We start from the raw sequence: 12,343 nt of genomic DNA, 5'->3' as shown, positions 1-12,343 counted from the left end.
GCCAGCGTGGTTGTGTTGGTCACTCTAACACGTACAGCACACCCAAGCTGATCCCACAAGTGTTGAATTGGGTTGAGGTGTGGACTCTTGACAGGCCGTTCCATTCTCTCTACTCCCACATTGTGGAGGTAGTCTGTGATAACCCTGGCTCTGTGGGGGCGAGCGTTGTCATCTGATTGTGGAGATATGGGATCGCCACTGGCTGCAGAATCTCATCCCGATATCTCACTGCATTGAGATGGCCTTCAATAATGACAAGCCTTGTTTTGCCAGTGAGGGAGATGCCCCCCCCCCCCCCCCCCCCCCCCCCCCCCCCCACACACACACACCATGACACTCCGTCGGTGCAACAATCCACATTGCAGGAGAATACACTGTTTAGCATTGGCAGATAAAGGTAATCAGCTGTGCTGCTCATCCCACAAATGCATGATCCTTACAAGTTGGACATCATTGTGGAGGTAAATAAACAGGCTTTCCAACGATGTAAAATACAATGCCATTAGCATTGTAACAACAGAGAAATAATCCACCAAACTCAAGTTTCCAAACTTTTTTTTTCGAGTTTATTTACCAGAGGCAAATTCACTCAGGGCATTTCTCATTCATAAAAGGAAACTCAATGAAATGGCTTACAATAGCTTAGGCTACACAACAATTTATCTCAGGCAGACACTCTGGGTCAATAGGGTTTAGGTAGTTGATCCTCTGCCTGCACGAATCTTGTCCAACCTTTTATTGAACAAGTGTTACAACTGTCGCAAATTTGCACCGCTGCAGGTATGAGTAGTATCAATGAGTTTTGATGCAATTTTCTAGTCGTTTATTCGTCACACACCTGGTGTGTAAAGGCCTTAACTCTCGGCGAGAAAGCGCATAAGCATATTTCTAAAATTGCGAAACTGTTCCTTTAAAGGTGTTTTTCTCAACAGACACCATGCAGTTATGGTGTGTGTAATGTCTTTCCACCACTGGCTTTTCTTATATCAACAACAACTATTGAGGTGATGTATGCATTGTGCTTTTCTTTTTAAAGCCGTGCTAGGAGGAGTACTTGTGGATATTATTTGATTTTTGTACAGGCAGATACTGCCTCTCCTTATCCACACAGCATGTTATTCATCTCCAGACTTAAATTTCAGGAGCTTTGTGGTTAAATGTGGCTGTTGCTGCTTACAATTTATTTTATAGAGTTCTAGTTATTTTAAGAGTTGCGGATGAAAATGCTGCTCCACTTTGACTTTGTCCTTTTTTCTTTTCTCTGCACAGTGTGTGCTCACTGAGTATGTCTGTATTATCTCAAGGCCTGATTAAAACTCCATTAGTCATGCAGAAAACAAAGAAAGTGTAATCAAAATGGAAATGAGTGTAATGGTGCCGTGGAAACAGATGAAGCGGACAGACTAGCTTCTGCTGGAAAAAAGACTTTAATCAAAGACTTTTTTGGTACTGTTTGTCTTCTTTTGTCTGCCTTCAATAATGCTAATGAAAGCTATTGAATCCTGCCTCAAAATGAAGAAGATACTCTTTTAGATGGTGTTATGGGTTCTACATTAAGGAGCAGGGACCTCATTTAAAAGTTCAACTCGCAGAATGAATGCTACAAATGAAAGAAGTGAAAACTTGTTGGCTTTGCCCCAATATTAGCGTTCTTGTTGGCTGTTCTTATTTTCTCTCGGTCATCAGACAAAAAGTAAACAGATGTTAGGGAGAACATTTTTCCAAGAAACCAATTTAATCATCGAAATTGCTCGAGGTCATGTTACAGAAATATGCCGCCTCTCTGATCAGGCTGTGTGAAGGAACTTGTCCTACAGCAAACAATCAGTCAATCCTGTTAACAAGCCCCAGACTCAGACTCCCCACACTCATCATTTTAAGTCCATCCATCACTTTACACGCTGCTGCCAATACATGACAAGATAACAGTGAGACAACAGCTACTGTAGCCTCTCTGGCTTCTTCTGTTACATCTATTAGGAGCTCCCAGCATTTGTCAAACTAAACAACCTTCACTACAGTGGCAATAAGTCAGACATCAGGTTTATTGTCATGTCAAGTTGTACAGGGGCTTGTGCTGATTGGATCCACAGTGTTGCAAACAACCACTCAGGTCAAATCGAGTTAGAGTAGACCTCATCATTTATGGCTGTAGTGTAGAAACGGGGCCAAAAGCCTGCATGGCATCCAGTGGATTGATCCACGAAGAACGGCCTGTGACCCAGAAAAGAGGACATGCTCCCATGTTTGAGGAGGGCTCAGGGCCAGGACTTATAGTCTGGGGCCCAGGAGGAATGACTGGAGGGGGGGGGGGTGCGGGCCTGTCTTTGTATTTTTTGGTAAGCAGTCAGTTATCTGCACATGTGTCCCATTAATTAGCCAACAGGGGAGCTGGGTGCAGTGTTGAGGCTAAAAGGGGGTAGTGAGGCAACATTGAGGTCCTGACTTTCTGACGCCCCAGGGGCAGCTGGGTACACCACCTGTTAATGAGCTCTGAAGAGGTCCCTAATTGGACCTCTGACTGTGGACCACTCAGGGAATCAGACAGAAGGAGTCTCCATATGAAGACATAAAGAACAGATACAGTATGTAGCCTAAGGCTTGATGGCAAGATAGATATATATCTCTGTCAAAAATTGCATCCTAATGGTAATATTTCTATTGACTAAATAGTATTTCTTAGTCTTGATGAGGACTCTACCTTGTCAAGAATGAACTTTCACTCTCCATCTATAGGCTTAAAGGGGACATATAATGACAAACTTACTTTTTCAGTGCTTGTGCTCATACATTTGAGTATCTGAAGTGCCTACCAACCCACAAACTGTGAGATACGACAACCCAGTCAGTTTTTGTGGGCTGCCTAGATCAGAAAACATGTGATTCAACAAGCCATTCAGATTTGGCTCCCCTTCCTATGTCACATGATAGCCGGTTCCCCCAAAAAGGTGTATGAATACCACAATAATGCGCAAGGCATTTAGTGTGCAATAAGAATGCCTTCCTTGCTTTTGTCATTTGTACGCCATGTAGTCTGTAATGTAAACCAACCGCGTAAATATGCTACGGTCAGAGCTAGTGACGTAGAATAAAAAGCGAGAAAGACCGCTTATGGTAGGCGAGAGGGGACGTGGATGGATCCAACAAACTCAGGACTGTCAACCAGGAGACCAGTGATCAAGACCGGTGTTTTGTTTTGTAAGTTACGTTAGTGACGTTTGTCACGTATTTTTTAGTGATGTTTATGACGTGTTTTTCGCATTTATATTCTGTTGTTTTCGTACGTATTTTACTTAGTTTACGTACTTATTTTGAGCCCAACCATGACATTTTTCCTAAACCTAACTAAGTGTTTTTTGCCTAAACCTAATTGTGGACGTCACAGTAGTTTTGTTGCATGGTGTACAAATTACACGCGGAAAGCCTAAAATGCATCCTCGTGACATGTGGAATGTGTGTGGAATGTTGTGATATTTATAAACCTTCCTGTGAGACCGGGTTGCTCATGCAGGCTCTTGAGAATATACCGCCCACGCCTTGAGAACTACCTTTGCAAAGGTGCACCATGTTTTCCTCGCAAGCCAGTCTGATCTGGGCTTTTTCAGGAGGGAGACTTAAAGAGACAGGCGCTAAAATGGAGCATTTTATCCAGAGGGTGAATACAGGTACATTCAGACAAACAGTATGAGAAAAACGATGTGTTTTTTGGAACATTAAAGCATGTGAACATGTTCTAGTAGAAAGATATACAACTATGAACCTTAAAATGTGCATGATATGTCCCCTTTAATATTTATACCATTTCGGTGAGGCTATTATCTCCAGTCAATCAGTGTGTGTGTTGTTTAGGCAGACATCATACACCATTTGCAATCAATTTGGTTTGTACATGGTTGTTTGTGGTAGTATGTGAACTTTTTGCAAGAATTATAACTACTATAAAAACTCTTTGTGTTTGAACAGCTTTGTATTTGGATATTGCATTTGTTTTAAAAATGCCTGTTGTGAACAGATTGAAAACCCTCTATATATCTGACTGGTGTCATGCTGTAAGTGTCAGACAGTGTACCAGACTCTGCTTGATGTCTGTGTTTCTTCATGTCATGCTCTCATCTCATGTGTTATGTGTGTCATCGCACTCCATTCATGTGCATGACTCTGCGTAACCTACGTGCTTATTTCTGTGTGACTCCGAGGCTCTGCTCTCCTGTAGCGTTGTCAGTCAGACGCTGCTGTTTGGATAAACAGACAGGCAGAGCAGTGCCAGATAATAGCTCTGGCCCAGCATGAGGCCCTTTAACTGTCACATTAATTTGCAACACTACAGGAGCAGCAGAAAGGGGGGTGAGGCATGATCACTGTATTTTGAATGTCTCTCTTTGTGTTTACTATTATTGATGAATCCAAAACTGTGGTAAAGTGGGATTTGGGGTCATTGCTGTGTTTTGAAAAGTCTGAGTAGATTTTTTTCAGTTCTCCTACTGTGGGAGGGGCAGATGAAGTGACGGGTCACCCCCTTCTTCACACCCCGGTGATCTAAAGCACTCTCCGGTGAACGATTGTGTCTGCCTGTCTGCTGTTTATCAGAAGTGATGCCAGATCTCATTGAGGAAACAGATACTTCCGACAGACTGCCACTCAGTTAGCGAAAGGGGTTGGATGCTCTTTGATTATGATTCCTTCTACCTCCCCACCCCAGACGCCCAGCACAAATTAACCCCTGTCAGTGGGCAACAAAGAGAGTGGGCATGGCCGAGTCTGATTTATTTCACACAGAGCCATCATAAGGGCACAGTTGGCCTCCCTTCTCCCCCCATAAGCCACACACACCCCAGCCCTCTTGGCCTCTCCTTTTCCTCCCCTACCCCCCACTGTCCCGCCCTCACACCTCCTGTCGCACACACTCAACCTGTCACTCTGGAAAAGACGCATGCACAAAGACGGGCCCGAATCAAAAGGAGCTGATTAGTAATTAATGGTGCATCATTGTATTTGCATCAGGACCGCGTGCACGGCGTGTGTGTGCATGCAGAGCGGCGTTGTCAATCATGCAGAGTGTGCCCCGGCCCTCCCTCCTCTGTCCTGCCCATGTGCTCCCTTTAGGGGTGCAGCCACTTATGGCTATTGATACGGTGACTCTGTTTTACACCCACACACTTACACTCAAGCCCAACACAGGACAACAGAACAACCTCCTGCTGAGCCCAGAGAAAAGAGCTGGAGGCTGCATCATTCTGATGGATCTATACCCAACAACCGATTGTGTCTGAAATTATCATTTTCTTGGATTATACACAACTGTTGGGATTGTGTGTGTTTGGTTGTTCGCTGCAATGTGGGTGTTTGCATTCCGCAGCCAGAGACACAAGAGTTTACGAGAATGGAGCCCGCCACTTCTCTGTGCGTTTTTCGCTCTCTGCTTGTGTCAAGGATGCGGAGGGCTGGAGGTTTGGACCGTTGGTGGGGGAAGTGGGCAGAATGCGTCCAGGTTCTCAGTCCCTGTGGTGTTATTGTTGACAGAGACGGGAGTCGCTCAGGACGGGGCCAGCGAAGGGGCAACACCGGCTCCCACCACCGAACATGAGGACGACAACTCTTTGGGCTACACAGGTACTGCTGCTGCTGCTTTCTCATGATGTGTCCTTGCATACATACATAACCACTGGGAGATATCAAGTTGATCCCAGGTGAAGAAATGACTTGAGTTATTTAACTTCTTGCACTGAAACAGGATACAGTTTGTTTTCCCTTATAATCAAGCAAAGCACGTGTTGTCTATCACACCAAGTATACAACCTTGTTATATATAAGCCCTATATTGAGAATAGCAATCAAAGGGATTACAAAACGCACTTTGGGGAGCCATTTGTTTACATTTTTCAAACAGAAATCCCCTCACAGTTGAACAGTCTTTATACTAAATAAATAAGCTTCAAAAGTTTCCATGTGTTTCCATGGTAAATATACAGTATATTCAAACATGATCTACATGTGGTGACTGCTGCTTAGAGTTTCCCAGTTTTGAGTGTTGAAAGAGGAGGATTGTGGGAAAAGGAGCGCCACTCCAAATGCATGTAGCCGGTGTCTCTTCAGACCACAGAGCTCTGTAGGGAAATGCAGAACCGGAAATGGGGTCCTCACCTGAGGGACTGGCTCACACACACATGAGCACACACAAAGGATTCAAGTCTGGAGAAGATTAGTAATGACGCATGTGTTTTTTTGGGCCCTTTCCCCCAGAGTGAGGGTAAAAAGTGTTCTCCGTGTGTTGTCCCAGCGAGGAGACCTACCTTCCTCGGTGATTTACTGGACCTCACACAGCTTCAGGAAGTCTTGCACAGAAAAAGGAAGTCCAGATTAGCTGCCAAAACCGTTATGAGCTTCATCTTATCGCTGTGTGCGGCTGGAAATTCAGACAATAAATGACAAAACCATACAATCATCTTCAGTATCACGCTACGCCTTTTATCAGTGAAGCTAAGACATTAAAGAAGTTTGAGCCCAAACAACTATTACATGGTGATTGGGCTGTCAATCGATTAAAATATTTAATAACGATTAATCGCACATTTTTTATCTATTCAAAATTTACCTTAAAGGGAGATTTGTCATCATGCTTATCAACATGGGAGGTGGCAAATATTTTTACTTTATACAAATGTATGTATATATTTATTATTGGAAATCAATTAACAAAATAAAACAAAGACAGATATTGTCCAGAAACCCTCCCAGGTACTGCATTTAGCATAAAACAATATGCTCAAATTATAACATGGCAAACTGCAGCCCAACAGGCAACAACAGCTGTCAGTGTGTCAGTGTGCTGACTTCACTATGACTTGCCCCCAAACTGCATGTGATTATCATAAAGTGGGCATGTCTGTAAAGGGGAGACTCGTGGGTGCCCATAGAACCCATTTACATTCATACATCTTGAGGTCAGAGGTCAAGGGACCCCTTTGAAAATGTCCATGACAGTTTTTCCACGTCAAAATTTTGTGTAAGTTTGGAGCGTTATTTAACCTCCTTCACAACAAGCTAGTCTGACATGGTTGGTAAAGATGGATTCCTTAGGTTTTCTAGTTTCATGACAGTATTTTATGACAGTATTTCCAGCTTTAAAACTTTTTAAAACTCTTTCAGTTTAAACTCTGAGTTAGCCATATACTGTAGTCAGGGTTCCCAGCTTTCAACAGACTTGGCGTGCTTTGAATGAGGGTATAAAGAGGGGAAATCATGTTATACTTGCCTCACTGCATTTGGGCTCATCTTTAGAATGATAAATCTGTCCGGCAGACAGTGCCAGGAGTTCATGTTTAATCTGGCCATTTAATCCCATCTGTGCATGAAAATGAAGGGAATCGATCTGGCCCAGTCAGTGAATTGGAAATGAGACTAATGTGCTCTAATACCTCAGTCTGCCGCTGATAGAACAAAGCGGGCGGCTGCCAAGGACTCCATTTTCAGAGAGCGTGACTCTCCGGATGGAACGTGAGGGTAATCTTGACAGCTGCCAGTTTTAGCTCAGGTGAAAACGGTGTGCACCTTCAAGCGTTGCAGCGAAGAGTCTTTTAGGTGCCTGGCTCTGTCTCATCTGGGATTAATAGAGCCTACTGTGAATTTTATAAGGAACCATTTGCTGACCTGAAGTTTGCAATACATTAAAAGTGTTTTTTATTGGTCCCCCTAGACACAGACTCTCAGCCAGCCCTAAATTGTTTCCCAATATCAAAGAGCTTTGCACCGAACTTCACATTCATAATAAATGAGACTGACCTGTGTGAAGGCAGTGGATTAGAGAGGCACGCTGGAACTCTCTCTTGCGCTTACACTTTAGCGAGCCGCTGCTTGGCAGGCAGACGCGCACAGAGGAGACAGGTCTTTGGTTCTTCTGCCTCGACATGAAAGGGCTGAGCGTGACTTCAGAGAGCACATCACCACTCATTTTCTCCCTCTCCGCTGACAGCTAGCATTGCGTTTGTCACAGATCACAAAGGACAGAAAGTTCAGAGAGCCACTGTATTTGTCAGGTTATAGAAATAAAGATAAAGGGGAAAGGGAGGGAATTTAAGGTTGCCACACAGTCACCACTGATTGGCTGCATAATATAGAGGAGGTCCAAATGACTGTAATACCATGTTTCATACCACTCTCAAAGCGGTCGCCCCTACAGCAAACCATTCACGGTACTGATGGATGGACAGACGGGTGATGTGAGAACAAAGTCAGTGCTGAACGATCAAAAAGATCAGATAGATAGCGTAGAAAATATCTATCAACACACACTGTACAATGGAGGCTCTTATTCCACATTTTTATGGTGGAAATATAAAAGGTGCACAGCCAGCGATGAAGATGAAGACAGTCTATACATGACTTTTATAACCTGTTCACACCTGCATCTTTTGGCTTGCCAACTGATGCTACTAACTGCTATTAAGTCTCTCCTGTTCTGTGTCTGCATACCCACACACACACAAAGACATATGCTATCGGAAATCGGAAGTCGGAGCTGGGAATGACGCCACACCCGAGTTGACTGCGTTCCAGTTCAACAAGTCAGAAAACTTAATGGGGTTTGCGGCAGCCAGGTTAGATATTGTTAGCAATACCAGTTCATAACAATGGATTAGGCTGGTCTTTTGTGCATACAAACACCGTAGGAACATGTCCACAGATAGACGTTGGACAGTACTCTGTGTATGACTGATTTAATGAGACACACATATCGGTAAGACAGAAGTGCTAATAAACAGTATATTATTACAGCTTTTTTACTGTTGATGTACAGAGCAGCCATCTTGGATTGTGAGGTCAGGGTTGGTGAGGTTCGTCCGACTTTCCAAGTTGGAAATCTGACTCCAGTTGAAATTTCCACCCGGGAACTCGGAAATTCCGACTTCTCACCATAAAAACACATTAGCCTAATTTATACTTAAAGGGACAGTTTATAGGATTTGGCGGAATCTAGTGGTGCGGTTGCAGATTGCATCCAACTGAGTACCCATCCGCTCACTCCTCACAACGTGAGTCGCCGAGTGCAAAACCGTGGTGACGCCGTTCGCCTCGCTCAGAGGCCATCTTTACCTTAATAACACTACTTTAGGAGCAACGGAAGTCAGACAGCAACCGGCGGTACCACGGTTTTGCACTCTGCGGCTCACGTTACAGAAGTTTTATAAGCGTGAGAACTACGGTGGCCTTCAGGTAACGTAAAAACCGTGAAAGGCCAATGTTTGGTTTGTCCGTACTGGGCTACTGTAGAAACATGGTGGAGCATCATGGTGGACTCCTTGAAGAGGCCCCGTTCCCTATGTAGATATGAAGGGCTCATTCTAAGCTAACGAAAACACAACCATTCTTAGTTTCAGGTGATTATACAGTAATAAAAATGAAAATATTAAACGTGGCGACCAGCACAGTATGCAGATATAAACAGCATATTCTATGTTGTACATTTTCTTAATAATATCACAGACTCCGAAATACTGTATTTTTTTTCGTTCAGCTGTGCTTGAATGTAGGATTATTCTGTGATTAGAATTAACCAACAAACCAGTTAGCATGCATGTTGAGGTATTTCCCCCCCACACATCTCCCTAGTTCTATTAAAGTTATATAAAGATGGGGGGTCTTTCTTCTTCCTGTAAACAAGGTTGAACATAAAATTGTACTTGTTTTCAAAATGGCCAACATTGAAGCATGCTGACATTTCCCTCAAAGAATATAAACAAGCCTCGGCTGAGCTTGACCTCCGGCTGCTACATAGTAAGAACACAGACCATCTCTGAACTATGAATTCAGAGTGTTGTGTGACACAGTTCTGTCAGCTGACACTTTGTCACATGGCACATTCTCACTGACGTATATAATAGCCTTAAGCCTTATTTATACTTCAGTAAGAATGTGCCATCCAACATACCTCAAAATTCAATATACAGAGCCAACTGTGAGTGTTAGTAAGAAGTGAAAGGTCACAGCTGTGATTACAATCAGCCATTGCTGGAAGAAATACTTTTTCAAGTCTTTTGTGAAAGCAAAAGAAAAATAGAGCTAAACCCTTTTTACTAATGCTGTCTCCTTATTTTTGTATTCATAGCTAGTTTAATAGGAACTAAAATCAGCAGGACAGGTTGCTACAAGTCGTTGCTCACAGCACTTCCATTGTTTTGAAGAAGAATAAATAAATCACTGCTCATCAAATACTGCTTTCTTGTTCACATTGCACGTGCACAGCCAAGATAATTTGATTTAAGTCAGGTGACGCTAACTGTTTTGAGCAGAACATCACCACCAATTGTTGCTCATCAGATTCAACACTAAAGTGAGAAACAACATCAGCGTTCAACCTTTGTGTGAACAACGTGTAGCTTGAGAACAGAGATGTTGCTGTCCTCATATTGTTGAGTCTTCGGCCCTGTTCAGACCTGGCATTAACATCTATCCTGAGTGATCCGATCACAAGTGGACAGCTCTAAGTGCAGGTGTGAACGCACTCAAGACGCATTGAGGACGCATTCAGATCCGATCGCTCACACCACATTCCGAGGTGGTCTGGGCCACATATGACCACATTCTTTTAGTAGTTTGTAGTGAATTTGTCCTGGGCCATACTGAAGGACCGCCTACTCAACTGACGTCCTGCTTGAATCCACGGGGTCACTGCACTCCTCAGGTGAATAGACAGGCGGACGCGAGCGCTGGTCTGCCTCGCGGCACGGAGACGGCTTCTGTGCTCTACTGTATCCTGTCGGTACAACTGTATTTTATTGAAATATATATTATCTATAGGCTACACATCTACAGACTATCAGACTAGGCACGCAAAGCATTATTATCATACAGTTGGTGTGTTTGTTCCAGTGCTTTGCACAGAGTGGATGCCCTCTCACTCTCTCTCATCCCTGGCTCTCTGAAGCTCTGCGCCCTGCTGTTGCCAGGCAAATACAGCGGTGCCAGTACAATAACCTTATATTTGGTGTTAATAAAATGTACCCGACTTCACGAATATGTAGGATATTACTCCTGACATTCATGTAATATTACGTCACAACTGCATCTGCTGTTTTAGCAGTGTGTTTACTACGTGTTTAGTTGCATATACAGCGGGGAAGTCAGATCGGATCACAAGTGGTCACTGAAGACGCATTCTAATGCCAGGTGTGAACAGATGTACTTAGAGCTGTCCACTTGTGATTGGATCCCTCAGGATGCATGTCAATGCCAGGTCTGAACAGGGCCTTAGTAGGTGGAGACCAGGTGCCTGTTTCCCCTTATTGATGCCGGAGTGGAGTGGTCTGTGTCTGGATGCATGGCACTGACAGCTCTACCATGAGAGAGATGGAGAGCTCTACACGTTATTCATCCTTCTCATCACTAGGCTGTTGCACTGTCCTTGAGTCCCCACCCTGAAATCCAATTTCCTTGACAGTGTCACCCCCACATATATTACCCAAGAGTCACCACAGCATCAGTGTGGCACGTCTCCATGACACTCACTGATGTTCATCAGTCTTAGTACCATGGTAATCAGGAAGCAAAAAGAGTGCTACATGCTCAGCTAGCTAGCACTCTCACATAGCTATTATCTTCCTACCAGTGCAACAAAAGAGACAGATCCCTGGCCACGCCTGGAGGAGCGATTCACTTGAGATATAATTAGTTCTAACCATGCACTAATGTACACGCAGTTTCCCTGCAGCCCCTGTGCTGCTGAGGCCAGTTGAGGGTTTTTTATTTTTTTTTTTACTCCCCATCCAATCTCTTTTCATCTCCCTGATCCACACAGCTTAGTTTAGCACCGTCCTAGTAAATGGGTCTATTAACCATTCTTGTCAGGATAGAGAGTGGAGTAATGTGGTCAAGAGGCATTGGAGTGGGAGCGAGATTTGAGATGGGAGTTAGCACGAGTGCGCAGGGGTCGAAAGCACAAAGACTATGAGGTGAGAATTAAATTAGAATATTCAGATTCACGTTTCTAGTGTCCTCGTGATAATTTGGAAGAAGATTGGATAGGGTTTTGCTAAGTGCTAATAATCAGCTGCTCCTGCCCCGTCAAACACATTTAATTCCTCAGTGAAAGGATAGTAAGTGTTTTCTTAGGATGTAAATGGGTCACGTTTAGTCAAAGAGGAGAGGAGGGAATGCTGTGGCTCCTCTGACTTGGAGTTGGTTGTTCAAATAGCTGTTAAGACATTGAGTTAAATTAAATCAAAACGTTCACATACATGGCAATGTAATCTGTGACCTCTTTGTTTTCCATCACTCCTGTACATTACGATGCAATTCAGACAATTCAAAGTGGAGAAAGAAAAGATGAGACATAAATCTTTCACGTAGG

General features: G+C 43.7%; 1 protein-coding gene across 4 annotated transcripts in view; it reads left to right on the top strand.

Moving 5' to 3' along the window:
* robo1 (roundabout, axon guidance receptor, homolog 1 (Drosophila)) overlaps window positions 1–12,343 on the top strand; it is a 302,907-nt gene that overhangs the window by 107,181 nt on the left and 183,383 nt on the right. For 3 of the 4 annotated variants that reach the window (XM_074640509.1, XM_074640513.1, XM_074640505.1), the window contains one exon: window positions 5,521–5,610. The exons of the other annotated variant lie outside the window; for it this stretch is intronic. In XM_074640509.1, the coding sequence (XP_074496610.1) occupies window positions 5,521–5,610 (90 nt within the window). The remainder of the gene's footprint in view (window positions 1–5,520; window positions 5,611–12,343) is intronic. 4 annotated transcript variants of the gene reach the window in all.

This window comes from Sebastes fasciatus, chromosome 7 (genome assembly GCF_043250625.1).
Source record: "Sebastes fasciatus isolate fSebFas1 chromosome 7, fSebFas1.pri, whole genome shotgun sequence".
Classification (NCBI taxonomy): Eukaryota; Metazoa; Chordata; class Actinopteri; order Perciformes; family Sebastidae; genus Sebastes; species Sebastes fasciatus.
The sequence above is the reverse complement of the archived record's forward strand: the minus strand, read 5'-3'. Positions and strand labels throughout refer to the sequence as shown.